General features: G+C 41.4%; 1 protein-coding gene across 2 annotated transcripts in view; it reads left to right on the forward strand.

Moving 5' to 3' along the window:
- Positions 1–8468: 8468 nt before the first annotated feature.
- LOC101165880 (A-type voltage-gated potassium channel KCND2) overlaps positions 8469–24415 on the forward strand; it is a 51467-nt gene continuing 35520 nt past the window's right edge. The window contains exons 1-2 of one of the 2 annotated variants that reach the window (XM_004069543.5): positions 8469–9683; positions 9906–11088. In XM_004069543.5, the coding sequence (XP_004069591.1) occupies positions 9977–11088 (1112 nt within the window). In that variant the 5' untranslated portion in view covers positions 8469–9683; positions 9906–9976. The remainder of the gene's footprint in view (positions 9684–9905; positions 11089–24415) is intronic. The other variant, XM_011475956.4, reaches the window with a different exon arrangement.

The raw sequence follows: 24415 nt of genomic DNA on the forward strand, positions 1-24415 counted from the left end.
CAAAGGATGGTCCACCTTCTCCTGCAGGGCTGCCTTCTGAAAGCGGTGACTCTCAACACCTTTATCTTTACTAGGCAGTTGGTCGCAGCTCAGCCGTTCATTTGCAGCATTGTTCTTTCTGTCAGAATAAAATATATCGTTAGAACTGCATCAAGCTATTTCAAGGTAAGAAATTTTCTTTAAGGGGCAACACAGTCGTGTCCTCCATGTAAATTCTATTGAACACTTGACTGTGAACATTTTCATGGTTAATGAAGCTTATTAGACGGTTGTTTCACAGATAAATGACTCTGGAAACAGCCTTTTATAACATGCTGACACGTCAGTAACTAAATGGGGATGTATTTGTCGTCAATGAGACAATTGATTGTTAGGTGGGAGCACGTCTTTATGATAGGCTGAGAGTGACGCACACTGTGTGGTTTCCTTCCTGTGTTTGTGTGGAATGCAGCTGCAACAGGGAAGGAAGGAGCTGCAGGACTCCCCCTCTGATTGAAGACTGTTGCTGTTCCATTTAATGCATTATAAGAGAATGTCAACTTTTGTTATTTATTTATTTACATTTATTATCCTTGTGAGGATAAAGGGGGAATTTTCTGAATTTCTGCATAGAATATATAAGAAAAACACATACAATTAGAATAGAATTGAATAGAATTGAATAGAATTGAATAGAATTGAATAGAACAGAACAGAATAGAATAAATAGGACTTTATTGATCCTACAAGGGAAAAATTACTTTGTTACCATAGCTCTATTAAAAATACCAGATAGGTAACAATTAACAGTAAAAAATAGATGCCCTTGAAGTAGAAAATGACATTTTTATTGCAGCAAAGTAAATTATTTTTCAAAATTTTCCCACAACATACAGTACTCCAAATGCAGTAAATCACTCTTGATTTTTCTCAAATATATTTTGCGTCATATGAATCAAATTTTTCTGTTTTCTGGAATAACACTCAAAAAGATTTCTTCCAGTTTATCAGTTTCATTTAATTCTCTTGACTTGAACTTTTTCCTTTTTGTTGTTCAATAACCTGACAAAGTTAAGAGCATTTTTTTAGGACAAAGGTTGCTAACATGGTACTTTTGAATCGTTGGAAGAGGTCATGTAATGAAAAGCAAACAACACCCAAATAAAATCATGAAACGTTCTCCAGAAAGCCTAGAAAACTACAGTGCTAGACTATTTTAACAAAAGAATTGGGGGAAAAGACTCCCTAGAAGCAAAAGAAACCTGGGAAGGCTTAAGGCTTTCCTAGACTTTTCATCTATTCAATGGAGGCTTTCTAACCCTTTAAGTTACTGGGTTTCCCAAGAAGTGCTAACTTCAGGGCATTCCTCAATATTTCTTTTTGATCATTGCGTTCTGACTGCAGGAACTTTCTCCAGTGGGTAGTTTTTGAAGGTTTCTTTTGGAACTCCACTGCATTTCCATCACAGGGAACCGTCATGGTGTTTATTTGAATTCATTGGTTTTCTTTGATTCTCTTCCACACACACGTTTGGAAGACTTTTCAACTGAAAGCCATTAAACTCATGTTGAAAATAATAACTAAATCACATAGTTGAAGTACAGTATATACAACAGCAAAAGAAATGTGATATTTTTTTTATTGGGTCTTTTTCATTCGGACTGTAAAATATGTTTTTAAGGTTCACAAACAAGAAAAAAAACTCTTGCGGTATATTGCAAGACTTCATTTATTTATTTTTTAAAACAAGAAACATCAAATATTTGAACATTTATGTATTTTAAATGTTTTTTGTGAACATATTATCTAAAATGTCACCTTTGTCCATGTGCTGCAGCTTAACTCCCCCTCCCTTTGAGAGGCTTTACACATACATTCAGTTGATTTGTGAAAAGCTTTAAGTCCTCAAAGAAAAGAATTGTTTGCCTCACAGTTTGAGTAAGTAAAACAACAAGCAGTGGGAAGAGAATAAAGAAATAATGATGAAGTGCAGTGAGAGAAGAAGCTTAAGGACTGTGCATTCTACCTCTGCGTCTCGTCCTTTTCTAACTTTCCCTCCTGTGCTTTGTGGGGTTTGCATTGAAGCAGAAGCCATTTTTTACAAAAGCGGATCAAAGAGGCTTCAGATTAAAGTGCTGACGCTTATCGCAGTTCACTGCTTCTTCATGTTTCCCCATAAGCTGGGATGCTTTTGATTGATATCGTTTTCAAAGATGGTAAATTGATTTGCCTCCTCCCGTCAGGTACATAAGGTCGTCCTCATGCCGACTCCACAGCGACAGTGAAGTGCTAGATTTGCCTTTTAACAATTGTCAGAAGATGTCTGGTTCAATGACTAATAGTTCAATAAGAAATTCCTCCTCCGAGGTGACAGATGATTACCTCATGTGGGACGAAAGCTCATATATGCGAGGAAAGGAGGGAAACGAAGACACTGACTGAAAGACAAAAACATTTGGCAGGCCACATGAAGGAGGAGGTGTAACAGATCTGCACTGTGCCTTCATGATGATATTTCACCTTGAACAAACACCATGATCCCCACAGAGAGCCGAAAGCATCGATCTGGCAGGCTCCAATCATAATACATCTACTTTTCGCCAAGTTTGCTTTTGTGCAATCTATCAGGACTTTATAAATTATTTTGGGTCACGAATCGATCTGCTGCTTTCCCCTCCCTCGATCCGCTCCGTGAAGTGGGGAGACTTGAGTGTACGGAAATGTTCGTGCGTCGTCTGCTTCGGAGGCATCATCTGCCATCTGGCCTCAAAGTACAGGGGCCACATGGTGGGCAAGCAAATGTCACCGGTCAGGCCGGCCGATGCCAAGTCCTGACAAATGACGTCAGGGGAAGCCAGCACTGTCCCTGCCCAAACAACCATCCGCGCCTCAACGTCCTGCCACTCGCTGACCCCTGCTTAAACTTGCAGTTGCATGCTTGCGAGACATTAATCAATGAATTTAGACTTATAGCTGTCCCTGTGGAAATGAGCAAAGTTGCTGGGAAAAAAGAATAAATCTATTGAATGTGGAGACTTTCAGACTGCTGCAGTCAGCTTAACCGCAAAGACGACAGACAGCAGATCCAAAATCCAGATTAAATAACTACTGTCTGTCTCTGCCAACAGTGTTTAAGCCAGCGGCATTTAAGTATCAACCAGCTGAAAAAGGCGATGAAGATCTGACCACAAGCCAGACGAACGGTGCCTCACTTCTGCCAAACAAATATCTCAACCGTCAGCAGAATAAATTGGAATTTTTCTAACAGTTTTAGTCAATTTTCTTAAAGATCCACTCCAATTATCTTTTGATCTATTTTAAGTTTTTCAGTTGGTCTTTTAATTATGGTAATCAAAAAAAATAAAAAAGCTGTGTTGTTTTCTAGGACACAGTTTCTGCAGAGCGGAGTAGCCGTTCCCCATTTCCCATCATCCATGTGTTTATACTGTATGTTCTCCCACTAGCTAACAAATCATTAACGGTGCAACAAAAGAGGGGAGCAATACTGCAGCTATCCACAGTTTAGAACCCAGATTGGACAAGGAAAAGGAAGACGTACATCTATTTGTCTATAAGTGAATGTCTCAGAATGGAACGGAACGGAGAGCTTGTGGCGCGCCGACTGTAGTACCTACATCACTGCTACAAGCTTTTTCCAATGGCATTTTTTTTCATCTGCTCCTGCTTTACATTGATTTGAATAAAGAAGTACCCAGAAGTGCAGTTTTAAGCTTAATTTTCCCTGTTCAATCCCTGATCTGTTTCCCACTTTTTTGTCCCATCCATCACTTCAGTGAAGCAGCTGAAGGTTTCAACACTTGCCACATGTGGCAAAATAAAAAGTGTCATTCAGGGGTGGCGGCGGCAGCACTGACAGTGTGAATGTGTTAAACACTGTGAGTTTAGATGCTCACGCAGCAGCCGGCACAGCACCTCTGCCTCAGCCGATGTGCTCAACAGATGTGAAAAACACAGCAACCCCTGCAAAGGATGGCAGGCAGGGTTTGCCAGTTGGGCCCCATATTGCCCATAGCGTTTAATTACACGGTGCACAACAAACACTTACGGTAGTTTTTCTGCACTATAAGACATAAAGCAGACTATTTTACTCCACTGTAGATTTTCCGGCCGATTTGCTCGTGTGCAGTTGTTGCTCAGGGGACGTGCTTCATGTTGTGCGGCGCCTCTCTCTCCGTAGATGCTGTCGAGTGTATGCTTAGAGACCTCCTGCTCTCTTCTACACCTCTTCACCAGATGACAAGAGCTACTTTCCCTACAGAGACAGCGAGACAGAGGGAGCTGGGGGAAAAACAATTAAAAAAGCGCCAGTGGGTGGAACATTTGTCCATCTCATTCTTTCCCCTTCAGTAAGCAAGGCTGATAAACGATAGAGAAATTTAATGGGAATATTTAAGCTGCAAAATTTGTGTTTTCTGCCAGTCCACAACAGTGACAGAAAGCATGCGTTAACATAATGGCTGCCTCTGCTAACCTCAGTTACAAGAACTGACATGCTTTGAGGTCTAAAAACTTCAGGAAGAATTACAGGGGCTTTAACCCATGTCTAATTACAATATACGTGTGTCCATTTTTTTGCTTTCTGACCAATGGCATTTGTTAAATTTTGCATTATTCAAGCAGTCTTGACAGAGATTAAACCAGTCTCAAACATTAGCCTCCCACTCCCCAAAAACTCCCATTTACCTGCTGCACACGGATACACATATAAATAGCTTTACAGGTGAATGCGCACTTGTGTACACACTCACACGTGCACCCATGCAGACACAAACACACCAGCTGCAGTATGCAATAAAGAACCATGAAGACCTACTCTATTTTACACATCCGCAGGGGGTCAATAACTCATTAGAGCCGAGGAAAAGGCAGAGGCAGCTGAGGGAGATGACGTGGTGGGAGGTGGGTGGTTGGCTGTGGGCTGTTCACCTGCAGATATCAGAGTGTCATTGTGCCCAAGGGTCACGGGGACGATTCATGAGTTCATTAGCAGCGTTTCATAAAACACTGCACGCTCCTTATGAGCCCAAATGGGAATACACATCAGATTTGCCTGCTTTGTTCACACATATTTTTTTTTCTAGTTTTGACATTCTAACTCTTCTTTCTTGGTATTTTTCCATTGATCTTTTGTGACCTGATGTGGACTTTCATCTTCCTGAAATACTTTATGGTAAAGTATGTTCATCACTTAACTTTTCCTTTGGTTTATTAGGATGTCTTCTGTTTAAAGACCCACTCTGATGAAAATTGTGTTTTTGGTGTTTTGAACATGCTCTTGTGGTATTTTTTCATGACGGAGGACAAAAATTGAGGATATTTTGCTTAAAACTGCATTTCTGAGTATTTCTTTAATCAAAATGTTGTGAGTCAGGAACAGATGACTAAATGTCATTTGAAAAAGCTTGTAGATCTGACGTAGAACCTACACTCGGAGGGCTACAAGCTCCCTGCTCCAATCTGTTCTGATGCATCCACTTACAGATAAATAGATCCATGTAAGCCTTTATTTTTTCCTTGTCTGAGCTGGAATCTGGCTCAAAACTATACTACTGGGTAGCTCCAACATGGCTCGCCATTATTGCTGCACCGCTAATGTTAGGTTGAGGTTGTGAAGGGCTGATAGCTACTGGGAGTGAGTATCCACAGATGGATGATGGGAAATGGAGATGGGCTTATGCCGCACAGACAGTCCCGCCCACAACTGTTTTTTGATTTTGGCTAAAAAGGGCATGGCCATAATTAAAATAAAGTGGGACTTTAAGGATATTCACATTTTTACTACTCAAACTAACCTCGATCATTTCAGGAAGCTTCTTTACGGATGATACATTTCTGATAATGGCTGCTTTTTCCACTACAATGCCTGGCACATCTCAAGAGAGCAGGACTTATTTGTTTAATCATCTCAATCATTGAGCTTGGCCTCACTAAATATAGCACAAAAACAGACTCCAGTTTGAGTTGCATTAACCTAAGCAGAAGCCAATCTGCTCTTCTCAGATGATGAAGATTAAAAAATATGGATTGAGTTGTTTGTTTTGGGTGCCTGCCTTTGCGTTACAACATCGAGCATCCTTAAATACCTGTTTACAAAATTCATCCTGTTACACAACCAAATCCCCAAAGGGCTTGGGAGTCAGTTCAGTGTTGTGACATCTAAACAGTCCCTCGGTGGCATCGCTGTAAAGATTTGTAAACGTATCTTCAAATAAATGAATTGTCTGTTCTGTCTGAAGAGCATCCAAACAAAATGCTACATTAAGGCTACAGGATGAAGTGTATAACCTTGTTAAGGACACACGCTAATTACTTGACGGGAAGACTAAATCCATAAACACACAGACAGTATAATTAAATCATCTGCCCAATTCTGCATCAACAGAGATGACTTTGGTTCTCTTTGGAAATGGAAAAGTTCATGAGCACCTTGATTGATGTCAATCGCTTTAAACCACAGGACTGAAGGTTAGAGCTGTTGTCAAAAGACATGAATACATCTAAAAGGGATTAAAAATATATTTTATAATTATTAGATAGTAAGGAAACTGAAGAGCCAATCAAACAGTAAACTATGATGCGTCCTCATGATTTATACTGTCATCTAACTGACTGAATTAATTACTGCATTAAAAAAATGAAACTTGCATATAAATCTATCACAGAAAAACTGGAAAAATTAATCTGTTTCTTCTTTTCATCTAATATTATTGTTTATGGCTGATCAAAACAAAAATATTCCTTTAAAATGTCATTTTAGTAATTTTACCAATAAAATACTTTTCGACCGTAGAAATGTTACTGAATGTCACCAATCTCATCTCCATGAAGCTGGTCAGCAGACAAAGGCAACATTTTGGTCTGACACTAGCAGATAATGTGGGTCCCCAAGTCACTGACTAAGAAAATGTAACTCTAACCGCAAGTAGATCAGTTTCTGTTCCACTTTGTTGTTGTCTCTGGTTGGAGCGTGAAATGGAATTGGACAGTTGAAGTCCATTTCCTGGATGTGTCTGTGTTGAGGCTCATGAACCTCGACTCCAGCAGGCGTCTTTTTGCTTTAATAAATGTTCACCAGATTACTGGGTTGTCTTCCTTTAATCCTCTCAAAGCTTCAGGTATGTCTGCTGCTCGTTCACTAGTTTTCTTTTACAAGTTATCCTTCCATGCAAACCTCCATTAGTCTGAATGGACACGGCACTCTGTGAAGAACCAGCTTTTGAATTAACTTTATGTTAACTTTTGTGTCTTCCTTGTCCTACCTTGCGTTTCAAAAAAAGTTAGTACCTCTGCTACAGTACCTTCTTTTTAACACAATCTTGTGCTACTCACTTTTTTTTCTGTGGTGCAAGTTATTAAAGTTATGAAATGTCCAATCAAAAGCCTCAATAAAGGTATTGAGTCTTACGTTGAACGTTCAAAATGTTTGCTCGAAAGATTCTCCCACACCTGCTTTCAGTGGAAGGGGTGTGAACTTCCAACAAGTTCACTCCTGATTAGTGAGAGTTGTTGCCATGAGAAACGTTGACTTAGACCGTTTCAGGCCAGTCTCTGCTTACTGATGTTGTCTGGCTCCAACATAGCAGCATCCACATCATGGAAAATATGTCTGAGTTGACTTCATTTGGCCAGAAGTAAGCCATTTTTTATGGATGAGGTCAGTCTCACTCGGTCCAGTTCTCATTTACAGTCAATGGCAGAATGTCAACGGCCTGAATGATGGTGAGGTCTATGTTCTTTATGGTGGACTGATTCAGACTAGCAGACTATTTAAAGGCACATTGAAATCTTTGCAGGGGGTTTGCAATGACAATAAAAATAATTCCCATTAATTGACAAGTTTTTAAAAAAAAAAGACTTAATTTTTTTAAAAAGATTTTTTGTCTATTGTCATAATCATCTAATTTTTTTAAAATGTGAAAACAATCAATATGATATACATCCATATCTACTAATTTATCAAAATGAAACACCTCTTTGTAGGCTGCACCTCTCACATTTGTCAAACAAAGGATTCAGTTTCTTTTTCTCTTATGAGACATTTAAAGGCTTTGCATCTGTGGTCTGAAAAGCTTGTAGTCAGTCTGATATCCAACCCACCACTGATGCTGGAATGTGGTGCCAATTGGCAACCGCTGGAAAATTTAAATGCCCTGATGAATACATAGCCCCTGGGTCTGACTGCTCAAACTGAGCACTGAGTGTGCTATGACATGCTCGGCATACACTAATGGGACTTCTGACACTCCTGTGCATCTATCCCACAAAAACAAAGCGCTGTGCCAGAGGGGACCAGAAGCTGGGTGGGAATGAAGTGAGCTGGCTGGAGCTCTGCAGTGCAAAAGGCCAAAGGTCTGACTGGTGCAGCATTTAATGTGTCCATCAGCAGCCACTTAGACTGTCAGGCTGTCCCTGGGTGAAGCAGGAAGCCCCCTTCCTACTTGTCTGTTGCAAATTACAGTACTTTAAATAAGAGCAACAGCTGCAGCACATTTTCTACACCTCATTTTCATTGGGCATTCTCCGTCGAGCTCCACCCGGCTGTGTGCACTTCAACAGGAATCTGAGAGCATTCAGATTTATCTAAAGCTGGAGAACACAGACCAAGCAGCTTTTTGGAATCTGCGCCCTGTTGTCTGACAGGAGGCTCTGCTGAAGCTATCCATGGTGCTGAAAGGGCCAGCGTAGGACCTGTAGCTCAGTGTGAACACGCTCTAATGATGTGGAGTCAAGCCAGATTTGGTGCATGCTTCATCATAGTCACAGCTGTCTCAAATCCCCTCAGATGCCTGCAGCATTATGTCAGGTAACACATGCATTTCATTGATTATGGTTATTTTGGAAAATGTCAGCATGGTGTTATCCAATAATGTTGACCTTTTAAGCTGTTTGACAGTATTAAAGAACAATGCACTTCAGGAAAACAGTATTGATTATAATTTACTGCAGCCTATATATGAGCTCTATATATTAATGTTAAAAAATCTTCGGATTTGTTCACTTTTGTCTAATTTTTGATCAAATTGAACAACTTCAAATGAGTTTCTGTGTCTTTGTTGAGTATATGCGAACAGAAAACCCAATTTTACGCAATTACTCATGGTATTTGGATGCTTTTTTATCATATGCTGTTGTTCATAAACACATGTGGCAACACGCGCCAACTTGGGGATTTTGGACCCACCGACTATATGACTTTTACGCAACGAGCAGGACTCCGCGCAATCAAGCAGCAGAGGAATTTCTGGGTGCAGATAGGACCACTCCTCTGTCTCTGCATAAGATTTTTTTTCTTCCCCCTCGTGCTCTCTTTCTCTCCTCCCCTCCACATCGTGGTGGTGAGGAAGGGGGGGGGGGGGGGAGGGGGGTCTTGCAGTCGACGAGACGCGCAGGAGTTTACTGAGGCTGCAACGCAAGGAGGGAAAAAATCCGTGCACATGAGCCCTGCGGATGGAGAGCAAAAAAGAAGAAAAGGAGAGGAGCGCTTCGACAAATGACCACTGCGCGCACAGAGACCGCCGCTTGAATTGTTTAACTTGTTGATGCCATATCATTGCTCATTTTTTTCTCTCTCCGTCGTCTGGCTCCGGTGACAAATTGATGGGTGTCGGAATTGCAAGTATTCTCTTGAGAGGAGAGGTGTTGAACTGACCGTGGATTCAGTTTGATCAGCTTCCTTATCTAAGGTATGCCCCAGCTTACACACACATTCATTTATAAATGTTTTGAATGGGATGTTGAAATGGCATTTTGCTGCAAAGTAAGCTTTCCCGCGCATAGTTACAGTGGGATAAAGGTTTGATGGATGCTGAGGAGGTGCGCGCTTTTTCTGTTATCACATTCTGTTGCACCGAAAGGCTTCAGAAGCATTTGACCATCACTGCCTCTATCTGCTCTTACTCCTGCAGATGCTATTTATCTCTGCACCCTAGCACTGTGACAACCTGAGCGGGGTCGTTTCCATTACTAAGGGGTCAGGATGGCAGCAGGTGTAGCGGCATGGCTTCCCTTTGCCCGAGCAGCAGCCATAGGATGGATGCCCGTGGCAACCACCCCGATGCCCATCCCTCCCCAAGAAAAGAAGAAAACCCAGGACGGGCTTATCATCCTCAACGTGAGCGGGACCAAGTTTCAGACGTGGAAAACCACTTTGGAGAGATACCCGGACACTTTGCTGGGGAGCACGGAGAGGGACTTCTTCTTCCACGAGGAGTCAAATGAGTACTTTTTTGACCGCGACCCTGACATCTTCAGACACATCCTAAATTTTTACCGCACGGGGAAGCTGCATTATCCGCGTCAAGAATGCATATCTGCATACGACGAGGAGCTCATGTTCTTTGGCATAATCCCCGAGATCATTGGGGACTGCTGTTACGAGGAGTACAAGGACCGGAGGCGAGAGAACTTGGATAGGCTTCAGGATGACGAGGAGATGGACATAAGCAATGAAGCCGCACCGGTCAACCTGTCGTACCGGGAGTACCTTTGGCGGGCTTTTGAAAACCCTCACACCAGCACCTTGGCTCTGGTTTTTTATTATGTCACCGGATTTTTCATTGCCATATCAGTGATGGCCAACGTGGTGGAAACGGTTCCCTGCGGGACTATGCCCAACAGATCAAAGGAGGTCTCGTGCGGGGACCGTTACGCGCTAGCCTTCTTTTGTTTGGACACGGCGTGCGTGATGATTTTCACGTTTGAGTACCTCCTCCGCCTGATCGCGGCGCCCAGCCGCTACAAGTTCGTGAAAAGTGTGATGAGCGTCATCGACGTGGTCGCGATCATGCCTTATTACATCGGCCTGGTCATGACCGACAACGACCAGGTGAGCGGAGCTTTCGTCACGCTCAGAGTGTTCCGGGTCTTCCGGATCTTCAAGTTCTCCCGGCATTCCGCGGGGCTACGGATCCTGGGCTACACCTTAAAGAGCTGCGCTTCTGAGCTGGGCTTCCTGCTCTTCTCCCTCACGATGGCCATCATCATCTTTGCCACGGTTATGTTTTACGCGGAGAAAGGCTCCGCGCATAGCAAGTTCACTAGCATCCCCGCAGCGTTTTGGTACACCATCGTCACCATGACAACCCTCGGGTAGGTGGCTGATTGTTCTTAAAGCATCAAAGCTCTCCCAATTTGATACTTTCTTGCTTTGATATTAAATAAATTAAACTAATAACTCAATCAGGGACTTAATGATTATGACAAAAAAAATCTTAATTTCCTCGGTGTCTTTTGACCTCATGGATGCGCTGCTACAGGTGCGGACTTATTGGATGCCTTAGAGGCCCCCAGCACGTTCCAGCCAATCAGGGAGCAGCTTGCAGCAGCCTCTTTGCGCATCAGTGCACCTGCACTTCAGCAGCACTTCTTATTATGTTGAAGGTCAGGCTTCATCCCTGGCCGTTCTCAAGGTCTTTAGTGGATCGTTTGTAAAGGTTAGCGTAATGAACAGCCCAGGGTTTCAAAAAAAAAACAAGAAAAAAAAATCCTGGGGCTCTTGTAGCTGCGACCAAAGAGAGGCTCCTATAACAGGATATGCATTCAGGGGCCTAACTGAGGCCAAATTAAAGGCAAACTTTTTAAGTCCACACGCGCCTGCGCACCTTTCTCCCACACCTCAGCTCATCCTTCTCCCAAGGAGGTACAGTAAATATTTGAATGCCCATTTCATGCCTGTGAACAACGTCAGCTGCTCTGTGTGCTGATGCAGCATAAAATAATTAAACACGGTTAAGACGATTACATCTCATTAATTCTTATTGATGAGCGCACTCAAGCGCTCAACCGCTCGGTGTGGGTTATTATAGTCTATTACTGTCGTTGCCGTTTTTCACTGCAGCTGCAAGCCTGCTGCGTTTTCCCCGCAAACTTTTACGCAAACAGCTGCGCTCAGTTTGCGCACTTGTGGTTTCTGTGGAGAAATGGAGGCTGCGTCTCCTCTCGCTGCTGCAACTGCAATAACTGAGCACACAGTGTTCCTCCTCACTGAAGACTTGGAAACGAGGTCTGCTTGAAATTACGTTTTTTTTATTAGGAAGTCCTAACATACCAATTCAAACTTGCAAAATAAAGTGTGTGTGCTCAGCTTTTTCCATTGCCTGCATGCATATCTGTCTGATTGAGCAGCAAGATGTGAACAAGTGTGCCTGCCAGCTGTGATGTGAAAATCTGCAGGAGAGGTCCACTATCCTTTGTCTTGCTCTGTCACATCTGCAATGATGGCCGCTCAGCTCTGCTGCCAAGCGCTGGTGTTTGCCCCTCTCAGATTATTAGCCCGACCTGGCCGTTATTATCTAAACATGTCCTATTCCATTCCAGCGCCTCTCTGTCAGCTCCCACGCTGTTTGGGTGGAGGGCCTTCTTCAATGCCACATACAAATCTTCCCTCTGTGCAAGTCAAACTGCAACTCACCCTTGAAACGACCAGTGAACGTGTAATTAGTGATGTGCTCATTCTGATGACTAAAGCTCCTGCACAGTGTTGAGCTTTATTTAGGTTCAAGTGCAGATGAATGATGAGCAGCGTAAGGAGCGGCATTATTTATCTTAGGAGGCAAGAAATGAATGGATTTTGCTCAGGGTTCTTTTTTTTCCTTCTTCAAGATAGATTTAAAAAAGATGTTTGGTGTGAAAGAATAAAAGTGGAGTGTCCTTGGTAATGGGCACATCTCTGTCACTGTGAGCCATGACAACCTGGCTGACAGATTTGCTGCATAAACTGAACCTTTCCAGTGGTGCAAAAGGCTGCATGTGGACCACTGGTGGAGAGGGGCCAAACACCCCTCACTAGGAGACAAATGTGACAGGTTTTTTTTTGTTTGTTTTTTCTGTGTTGCATAAAACACACAATCTTGGATTTGTAGGTCTCAATCACAATTGTCTGCATAAACACCCAAAAGAAAATCGTTTTGATTCTCCACCGGTAACATTTTCAAATGCCGATCTGATCAGAGGAAACGAGAGTTTGTTTCGGAGCCCAGCATGCAGAAAAATTGATCCAACTCTAACAAATAGTTATTTAGATAGATACAAGGGAATTGGTCCTTTCATTTATTGGCAAATAAGCACTCTAAAGACCACCAGGGGGCCTTTTGGCAGCAACCTGCACTTGAAGACAAAGCATTTGATTCCATTCTGATGGTCAATGATGCCACATACCCGGATGGAAGCTGATGCCTTTCCACTAAATATATTTTCAATTTTCCCCAACTCACACCCTGTGGAAGTAAAGACAGTAGCGGTGCTCTCTCCCCCACTGATGGCCCATTGATTGTGCTTAAGCAGACGTGCAGACATTGGGCGAGCGGGGGCTCCTGTTCAGAGTCACTTGGCAGGCAGCCTGAATGAAAGGGAAGGGAGCCTGGAGACCAGCGGAAAATCAATAGCTGTGTGCAGCTGCATGTCATGCCTCTGTGTATCTTCTGCTCTGTGCCACCAAACACAGGACAAGACCCACTTAGCCCTCCTTACTTATCGAGCCTAAAATCTGCACCCGAGGAGGAATGCGCCTTCCTCAGAATGGATTTGTGTAGACTTTTTTTTTCCTTTTTTACGAATCGGTTTACTGGGTTTTCGAAAAAGAGATTTGTATCTGTTCTATTGTGCTTTGCAGCATTTTCCAAAAGTGCTAAACTGTGGTTTTTGTGCGTTGATTTAAAGCTGGCCATCTTCAACTGCAATAGATTCTTATTTAGAAAGACAGCCTCCCCCTGGATGAAGCTGGAGTCAGATGTTACAGTGGTTTCCTGCTATTATTCTCTGTAGATGATCCTGGCAGTCATGGCTGAATTAGCTGCACAGGGAATTTTTTTTTTTCCTTTTTTTTGGTGCTTTAGATCTTTTAAGTGATTTAAGGTGTAATGGAGTGCACTGCTGAGAGCAGCTGTGAAAACGATGGAAGTCAAGCGCAACTCACAAGGGAAGAGGACATGGTTCAGTCTGGAACACAGACACAGTTGTTCCTCTGGACACAGACAAACATTACCTTCAATTGACAAATTGAAGGTAATTCTCAGGCCAGAAGCAGACTTGTTTCAGATACATTTGCGTTCTGCCCACTTTTTGTACATATGCACACATTTTTTGTGAGAAGTGGTGCATTTGTGTAAACGGTTTCTACATTTTGCACAAAAAGCTGGAAAAAAATAAACGTCTTTTAGGTTTTGTGTGAAAATCCAATATTTTTGCTAGAAAAGAGAGTTTTAAAATGGGGTTAGAATTCTTTAAGAAAATAAACACTTCCTAGTGATCATTACTGATTGTTCTTTTGCTGCATTTGTATTTTATTTCCTAGAAGCTAAGACTAAACCTTTGAGCAGCTACACAGCTAATTATTTGAGATGCTAATTCTTAAAACATGCTTTGACCAGGAACTTCAAAACCACTCCTTTTATTACTTAAGTAGTACGAAGAAACAGCTACACCTTTTCACTGCACTGCATCCTTCAGCTATCCATCAACATTTTCCAACTTTTTCCTTATTTGTCTTTGAATCCCACAGAGAGAAAATTGTTTTCTTGTAAAAATGTAAAAGATTTTACATCTGTGTTTTTGTTAGAGGCTCTTTTGTTTCTGAGCTGCAACATTTTTTACTTGTATTCCACCAGTGACTGGTTAACAGGGTAGTTTTGGGTTGCATCAGAATTCTGGTGCAGATTAAAGATCACTGCATAAAAATGCCATCATACTAGTGACATGGACTGAAAACTCACAAACCTGACCAGGTTATAATTTTCAAGATAGTTTAAACATCTTTAAAGATCCACTCCATTGAAAATCATGTTTTTGACATGTTCTTGTGGCCTTTTTCTGATGGAGGAGATATATAAAGAAAATTACGCAGGTTACGCTTCTGAGTATTTCTTTATTCAAATTGTAGTGAATTATAGGAGCAGACAAAAAACTGCTGTTTGAAAGAGATCATATTTGTGACGCTCCATTTTGATGCATCCACTTGTAGACAAATAGATTCATGTACATCTTTGTTTTCCTCATCTGAGCTGGTTTGGCTCAAAACTGTACAGCTGGATAGCTCCAATATTGCTTGCCATTTTTGTTGCACCGGTAATATTAGTTTAGGGGTGTGAGGAGCTGTTAGCTCGTGGGAGAGCGTGTAAACAGAGAGCTCTCAGCAAAGGGGAGGGGAAGGGAGAACTGGGTTGCTCAATGCCAACAATCCCACCCACAACTCTGAGGTAAAGTTCTAATGAACTACTGCTGCACTGCCGACACCATAACCTAGAAAACAATACGTTTCGGCAAAAAACAACATAATCATAAATAAAAGGCCACTGGGAACACTTTTAAAAGAGATCAAAAAATGATCTTAGAGGGTCTTTATTTGAGGTTCCAGATGCTTTGCTTTTTTCACAACTTTTGGACTTTTCTGGCTGCTTCTTGGTCTGTGTAAATAACAAAGTCTAAACTGGTATAGCAATATTCTAGTTATTGGTAATCAAGATACATTTACATTGTTTCACACATAGTCCTACCCATTATCAAACAGCGGTTGCATCTTACCCAAGGACACTGACATGTGAAAAGCCAAAGCCACCTGTGGTCTGATTCTTTTTGGAAAAGAAGATGCAAACAGCGCCTGTTGTTGCCATTCATGCTTTTGTTTGTTTATTTGATGTTTTAAACCGGAAAACATCACATACTTGGAAGATACAGTTACTCACGAGTTTCTCTGATTTCAGCAGAAACATCCATGTATACTTACTCGATGGAAATTTCTAACCAGCCAATCAGATGGCAGCAACTGTATGCATTTAGTCACGTAGACATGGTCAAGGTGATCTGCTACAGTTCAAACTGAGCATCAGAATGGGGAAGAAAGGTGATTTTAGTGGCTGAATGTGAATCATCTGTTTGTTGGTGCCAAATGGGCTGGTCTGAGTATTTCAGAAACTGCTGATCTACTGGGATTTTCACCCACAACCATCTCTAAGGTTTACAGAGAATGATCCAAAAAGCAAAAATATCCAGTGAGTGGCAGTTCTGTGGGTGGAAATATCTTGTTGATTCCAGAGGTCAGAGGTGAATGGCCAGATTGGTTGCAGCTGATAGAAAGGCAACAGTAACTTAAATAACCACTGGTTACAACCGAGGTCTGCAGAAGAGCATCTCTGAACACACAACACGTCCAACCTTGCGGCAGATGGACTACAGCTACCACACTTGGTAGCATTCCTGTCATCTTAGATCAGGAAAGCTAAGGCTACAATTCACTTAGGATTAGCAAAATTGGACAATAGAACATTAGGAAAATGTTGTCTGGTCTGATGAGTCTCCATTTCTGCTGCCACATTCGGATGGTAGAGTTAGAATATAGCATCAACAACATGAAAGCATGGATCCATAACATCAACGGTTTAGGCTGGTGGTGTAATGGTGTGGGGGAAATTTTCTTGGCACACCTTGGACCCCTTAACCCTTGTGCTATCTTAGATGACCCCACCATTACATTGACGTGTTCTCCCTACCATGACAATGGTGGATAAAGGTGAAGAGGATTTCATGTAATCCATGGACACCAGTGAAGATCACAAATCATTGAAAAAAAAAAAAAAAGATTTAGCCCGCTGTCTAGTGGGTCTAGATGACCCAACTCCCAATGTCAAAGTGCTTAGGATAGCACAAGGGTTACTATCAACTGAGTGTGATTACAACACCACAGCCTAACTGAGCATTGATTGATTTCAAGAATTGTAGTCAAAGCAATACAGACTGTACACAGATTTATCCAACTCATAACAGAAATGATGAAATGCATAGAAAAAAAAAAGACAGAAATTAAAACAAAAAAAGACACTTAAATAACTTTTTGTCATGTGCGGGGTAGGCTCGAGAGCCGGTAGGACCCAGATGCAGAGGCGGAGGCACGGAGTTCAGGGACTAGAGGGTTTAATGAACAAAAAGCGCTGCAGAGCAGGATTTCAGAACAAACAAAAACTTACCGTGGCGTGGCGAGGGACATGGAAACATGAGCGTGGCAAAATCAAGGAGACATGAACACCATGACAAAAGGTAATGGACCAGCACAGGAGGAAGGCAGAGACAAGACTTAAATACAGACAGGGCAGACAAGACACAGGTGAACACGATCAGGGCAGATGGGGACCAAAGGAAGTAAAGCTCAAGAAACAAGACAAGACAGGAAACCTTTCAAAATAAAACAGGAAACAGAACCAAACAAGACAGAACAAGAACTAAAACGAAAAACAAGACACAACAAACTCAAACCATGACACTTTTGCTTAATTTAATATAATGATCATCAACTAAAGTCAAGTAGAACTTGATTTATTGCTTGAAAAGGAGTGGGGAGAAGCGAGCTTTTACAACCCCACCCCTACTGAGTTATTTCATTTTATAGTTTTACACTGTTTTGTGGTCCGGTTCTGATCAGAAAGATTCTTTTCACGCCACAAAATCCAGTGCCTATTACTGATTGATTATCTTCAGAAAATATTCATTCATGATTTTAGTAATCAATAACGGAAACCGATATGTAATTATTATTGATTATTGTTTAAACACATTATCACAGTAAACCAGTAATCATCACTACACATTGCAGATCAAGTTAAGAAAATCAATAGAGTGTTGTTGCTGACCATGTCCATCCCGTTATGACCACGGTGTACTATCTTCTGATGACTATTTCCAGCAGAATACGGCTCCATGTCATAAAGCTGGAATCATCTCAGACTGGTTTCTTGAACATGACAATGAGTTAACTGGACTCTAATGGCCTCCACTGTCACCAGATCTCAACCCAATAGAGATCCTTTGGGATGTGGTGGAATGGGAGATTGGCATCATGGATGTGGAGCCGACAAATCTGCAGCAACTGCGTGATGCTGTCATGAAATTATGGACCAAACGCTCTCAGGAATGTTTCCAGTACCTTGTTGAATCTGTGCCACCAAGAACTAAGGCAGTTCTGAAGGCAACCAACGTGAATCCAGCAAGATGTACCTAATAAAGTGTAGAAGGGTGTTTGTTAAATATACTATTAATAGCATATCAAGGTAATCCTATTTTTAACAGACTTTCCTGTCTGGCAAACACAAAACGCCCACTGTCACAGTGTGTTTCACTGTGGAACCGAAAACAGATTTCCTTTCTTAGACAAAAAAATAAGAGCTGCAGCCATGACTTTGTTCTAATGTTGAAATGTGACAGTCACAATTTCTAGAAGAAGATGGCTCACCAGTCCTGCAGATAAGAAAGAAATCTCATTTAATTTAGCCACAACAGGTTTCAAGCAGGACTTTTACTTTTTAGATCAGCAGTTGCTGTGGCAGTGAAACATATGGAAGATTAGTTTCCCCTCTTTTATGATGAGCAGCCACAATCTTTTGACTGAGTTCGGTTGATTTCTTAACCTATTGGCTTTTGTTGCAAAGCATTTGTCGTCTTTTTTTTCCAGTCAATCGTTTAAGCGACTCTCCAGACGTGCTCATTGGAATCTTAAGTGGGAGCTTTAAATGCTGACTGGTTCCTTTTGAGTCTCTTGGACGCAAACTGACACATTTAGAAAACAAATAGCCTCTTGAGAGCTATTAGTGTTGGCTATATTGATGTCCACCTTTAATTCACCTATTCATATTCACACGATGCAACAGGTGGCAAATATAATCCTAAAAAAATCAGGATGATATTTTAAAATGTATTGTTTGTCTTATACTTTTTAAAAAGTAATAATAAAAAGTGCTGCCTTGGTAGTATTACTCCCACCAGTGATAAGGATAACACAGTTTGTCACTGGACCTTGCTCAAGCTGTCTGTGGGTGAAGGAAAACATATTCTGTGGACAGGCCAGCAGTCAACACGGAGAAAACAAGAGATATAGACTGCAAAGCTGACATTTTCTTGCAGACAATTTGCTATCTCTAATTGCATGTCTTCGATTTGGTTTGTCTTTTCAGCAGTGAAGGTGCTGCCCTGCTTCAAAACACAAATACTTGCTAGCTGCTCAAAATTTAGAAGACAATCAGGAGCTGTCCAACAAGAGTTAACTTTTGAATCCATGATCACACAACTTTTCTTTCATCTTTCCAGCAGACAGCTGATCATTAATTTTGCGAGTCTTGGGGAGCATCAAAGTTTATGGTATGCCAATAATTTTATGTTAAATGCCCACATGCACTTAATTTACAGTGTTGAGGTGCTACTGAGAGGAAAGAAAATCATCCTAATTACCGATTTGCCGTGACATTTGCCATCTGCATCGTCCTACGGTGCAACAAACATGTTGGCACATTGTGTTCGCTCATCAGAGGCTGAATTTATCGCCGAGTCGCCGTCGCAGCAGCTCCACCCACCAAATACATCTGGAGAGACTTGACAAGTGAGTCCATAAACCTCTCAGGGTAGGATTTATAAGAGCAAGGAAGCAAGGTTAACACACACAAGGGTCACTGTAGGGCCCATAAAGCACAACAAGTGTAGCCATTATCATGGTTGCCAGTTTTGACACCACAGCCCCATGGCAGTCAATGCTTACAATGCAATGCGTTAGCGTCATGCTTCAGTGTGGTGCAGAGCAAATCTTTTTAAGTCCAAACTCTGCTCTGCAAGTGTAAGTGAAATGTACAGAAACAATCTGGAGGGCCTTTCGTTGCTTCTGCACCCATGAGATAACAAGTGCGTTCTTGATTTTGCACCCATGTGGTTGGATAAGTTACTGCGCCTCTGGCTGGTAGTGCAGAAAATTCTCACTCTGTTTTTTTCTCTCCTTTTTTTTCACATAACGCGCAACAGTCGGTGAGAACATTTGGTGTGTTTGGTTTGTGGTGCAAAGAGTGTTATTTCTGTGTTCAGCTGAATACATTACACCACTTGGCAATGTGTAAGCAGTGCACATTATGAAAATCTGCAACCCATTCTTAGTGATGCTAGGGTGTAAAACACAAGTGGCCATCAGGAAAGGAGATTCAGCCAGAGGCTTACTCCCCACCAACACCCCTTCACCCCCCGGGTGCTTTATTGGGGAGGAGACGTGATGCTAATGTGAGACTGGTATAATGGTTCTGAAGTGACAGGTGACTTAATGAGAGGAACCAGGCTCCAAAATGTGTGCTGAGCAAACCTCCTTTCTGCCCATGCAAATGACTGCGAAATGGAGGAGGAAGAGTGGGGAGCGGAAACAGGCAGTCATCCTCAGAGGAGATTAAGATCATTGTGAAAGACACACTCTGGAAGAAAGAGGAGACACAGATTTTCTGTTTTCTGCTAAACGGAAACCATTGCCTTCACCGTCTTTGTTTGCTGAAACGGCTTTTGCAGAATTGGAGATCGAAAGCGGGGAGTCGTGGAAGTGTGGGTTGAAATGACTGATCTACTTTTTATAGCCAGTCATAAATTACAAGATTTTTTTTAAACCATCTATGAGATGCAGGATCTTAAGAACTTTAAATTTGATTTTAACGACATTATATTTGCTGACAGTTAATGTTGGCCAACGTGTGTGTTTGCGGTCACTCAACCCTGAAGTGAAAAACAGATGATGGCCAGCTGCTTGCTTGATTTGAGGGCACTGTGTATGTGAACTGACTCTAAAAGCAGGCATGCATCACTGCGGATGGTCAGACTGATAAATAATCTATATAGCAAGGACGAAATTGCCGTCCTCCCATTTGATTCGATTTGTTTGACAACTCATCTTTGAGACGGCACAAATAACACACATACCACATGGGGTGGGGGGGTCATTAATTCACTTTGAATGTTCTGCATTTTGCAGGGTAACAGACTGGCGTTTTTTGAAGCTTGGACCGACCAACGTGAAGCTATGAAGAGCGGCATCGATGGGTTCTTTTTTTCCCCCCCTCTGCTCAGCATTTTTTATCTTCTTTGTGTTGCAAGGAGCGGCTGAAGATTAATGGAATTTTCCAGAACAAGATTAAAGTTACTCCAAATGAATGCGGCATCGCTGCATTAGGAAATGAGGAGATATGTGAGAAAACACATCACCTCCATTTCATTGCTGGAAGACAGCATTTGCTCTGCCTTGGCTCCGCTTTCATCCAATCTAACAGCCTGGAAACCCTGACCCAGCTTGAGTAAATGAATGAAAAGGGGGAAATATTGCCTATTATGTGACTGTGTCCCATCTTCAAAGTAGATGCGTTGTAAAAAGATGTCGGATGCAGGAGTGCGTGCCAGGAGATCAGTGGATCAAACAGTATGCGAGTGATAAATCCAGGTCCAACAGCTATCTGCTCCTCCAGCACCTCATGGGTTATTTACATATTCGGCATTTACATACAGATGAAAATGGCTTGCCTCGTCATGGATATTGGTATGCAGGCTCACAAAACGCCCCATCATCACTTTGTTAAAATGTGCACGAAAATTTCTAAATGGATTCTCTTTAGTTGGCTCGTTTACGCTGCGCTAAGCACTCAGTCAGTTGAGTTGTCATGTCGGGATCAATAAAGATGTATTCTGTAAAGAGATATTTGGGGGACTAGAAGAGACACGGCTGGCCAGTTACACTACATATACAGTATACATCGTTTTTTTAAAAGTTTTTTTTAGAGACCATCGAATGCCAGGCCCTTTCCAGATTTGACAGATTTTTGTCACCGAGTTGTTGATGTGAACAGCTTAAAGAATAAAACTTTATTTAAGAGTCATCAAACATATATCTTTAATCAGACGGGTGTAGGACTTTTACATTGATCAACAACTCTTTACATTTTTCTCTGTTTAAAAACATCTTACATAAACTTTTTATTCGTTTTTTTCTTTTTAAAAAAAAGTATTTATGTAAACTGTACAACTCGAGAATAGAAAAATGAAATATGGACAGAATAGACATGTAAGAGCCAGAAGAAATGTTAGCCATCTTTAATACGTTTGATATTTCTATATTTTCTGAGTGTGATCCCACGACACCTTACGCTTTGCAGTTTCTGTTGATGTGCTAATTTGAGCCTTTTTCTGCTTTTTATGCCTGCATCTAATTTCACTTGGTCCTGTGAAAACAAAATAATGATGATGTTATTTCAGACGAGTTGTGTTATCATCTGTTGCTAAACTATGATTCATATATTTGCTAGAAGCTAAGTTTTTGATCACAAAAGACGGACTAAGTGTGTCTGCTTTTAAATAAGTCAGTGATAAAATTATTGAAAAGATCAACAGCAATAACTTGTTAAAAAAACTGTGGAAAGATTACAGAAGTTATAAGTATTTTAACTAACTGAAAACTAAAGTTTGGTTAATTTCAGCCCTTAAAGACCTACACCAATGGTTTTGGTGTTTTTAACGAGTTCTTGTGCCATTTTTCTGATGATGGAGGACATATATAAAGACATTTTAAGCTTAAAACTTAATTTCTGAGCATTTCTTTATTTAATCATTGTGAATCCGGAGCAGATGAAAAACTGCTGTTGGAAAAAGAGCTTAGAAAATACAATGGCCAGACCACAAGCTCCGGCTGGATAGCTCCAATATCACTGGTATTGTTGGGTTAGGGTTGTGTAAAGCTGTAAACTAGCAGGAGAGTGAGTAAACAGGGAGGAGGGCGGGGTTGCATTACGCCAACGGTCCTGCCCATAACTCAGAGGGGAAATTTTAATGCACTCATTCAGCTCTGCAGAAATTATGTCCTAAAAATGGCACAGGGTTCTGGATTTTAGCTAGAAACAGCATGATCATAATTAAAAGACCAAGGGGAATGCTTTCACAATAGATCAAAAGATGACCAGAATGGAGCTTCAAAAGTAAGAAATTCTTTGGAAATTGGCAATAGTGATCTCTAACCCCAATAATATCATCAATTATGGCTCACAGCCCCACACAGTTGAGAGATTACTTTGATTGAATTTTTAAACTTTTTGTCAAAGTGACCCTTTGTTCTAAAGGGAAGAAAAAAAACATCATCCAGACCAGAATGTGTTTAAGCGTTTGTCCTTTGATGGTTGCGTTGTCATCTTTAGCTTAAGTGAGTTGTGAGGTTTTTCTTTTCTAATAGCAGGATGAAAGCAGAAACTACATTAAAACTTGAAAAAGAATCTTATGCTACCCTGAAAATAACATCCAACATGCACTTTTCAACTTCACTTTATATTCCGCGTTCATCACCAATGCATGATTGTAGTAGAAGGTCCTGGAGCGGGGAGCATATCTTTCTGACAGCCCGTTATCCAAAATACGTTTGGATATTTTTTTCTTAACAAAAAACATGGCAATGAAATGAAAATGAAAATATGCAGAGATCACAGAGCATCTGATCGATTTTACTTCTCATTTAGTCATCTCACAGAAGCTAAAATAGTACGTATGCTCAAACCAAGTCAGAGAAAGCATGTTCAAAGTCAGGCGCTGTGCGAAATGTGTTTCAGCTTGAGAGACAAGTCAAGTTGTAGAAAGATATATTTAAGTTCGTAGAAAGCTGTGGAGGAGTCTTTTTCAGTTTTTGGATATTGGTTGTCTGAGACAGACTGACAACCGTCCAGGGTTTAACCTTCGGGACAGACTCCGGCAACCCCTTAACCCCGAAAGGAATATAGCGAGTAAAGAAAATGGATGGATGGGAGGATATTGGTTGTGAACAGTCTTGTTCAAGTTACTTCTAAACTGTCATGCATTACAGATTAATTCTTATTATTCTTAAAAATATATCTCTTACCTTATAATATTACTCTCATGAGAGTCCTGTATTACGTTCAACTTACTTTCTTTATGATACCCAGATGTGGGTATTTAGTAGAGTATTTAGTATTTAGTATATGGGGAGCCAGTTTAGCTCGTGTTGGTTTGCGGCGCCTTCCGTCCGTGAAACCTGGGTTCAACTCCGGGCTGCTCCCTGTTCCCTTCTCTACCTCTGTGCCGGCTCCAAGCCCGGTTTGGGAAGGTTGCGTCAGGAAGGGCATCCAGCGTAAAACATTGCCAAGTTTACCATGCGACTTGTTCGCTGTGGCGACCCCTGATGGGAGAAGCCGAAAGAGGAAGAAGATTTAGTATAAAGTATTTTTACATTATGAAGGGCACATGGTTTAATACTGACTACCAGTAATATTGTTACCTTCAGGTAAACTTTAAGGACTGCAAGAAGAGCAACCCTCAGCTTTAAATAAAAGCATAGGCTAATTTGGAAAAAAGGAACAACACAACCAGGGAACCCAACACATGTGTGAACCTCAGAAAAACTAAAACCAGTAAAAGGTTACCAAAACAGACAGATTTGTGATCAAGCACATGTATTGGGAATGCAAAAATTCAATTAGAGTGTTTGGTTTCATGAGGACTTACAGGAAATTTAGCTAAAAAGTGTTAAGTACAAATGAGTGCAGGGATAGACAATGACATAAAAAAGATATTCGTGGGAATTTATGATCATATGGTCTTTTCCTTTGAACAGTTTCCTTTTGAACTGATAGTGTGTTGTATTAGGGCTGCA

Source organism: Oryzias latipes, chromosome 6 (assembly GCF_053564925.1).
Source record: "Oryzias latipes strain Hd-rR chromosome 6, Olatipes_Hd-rR_3.1".
NCBI lineage: Eukaryota > Metazoa > Chordata > Actinopteri > Beloniformes > Adrianichthyidae > Oryzias > Oryzias latipes.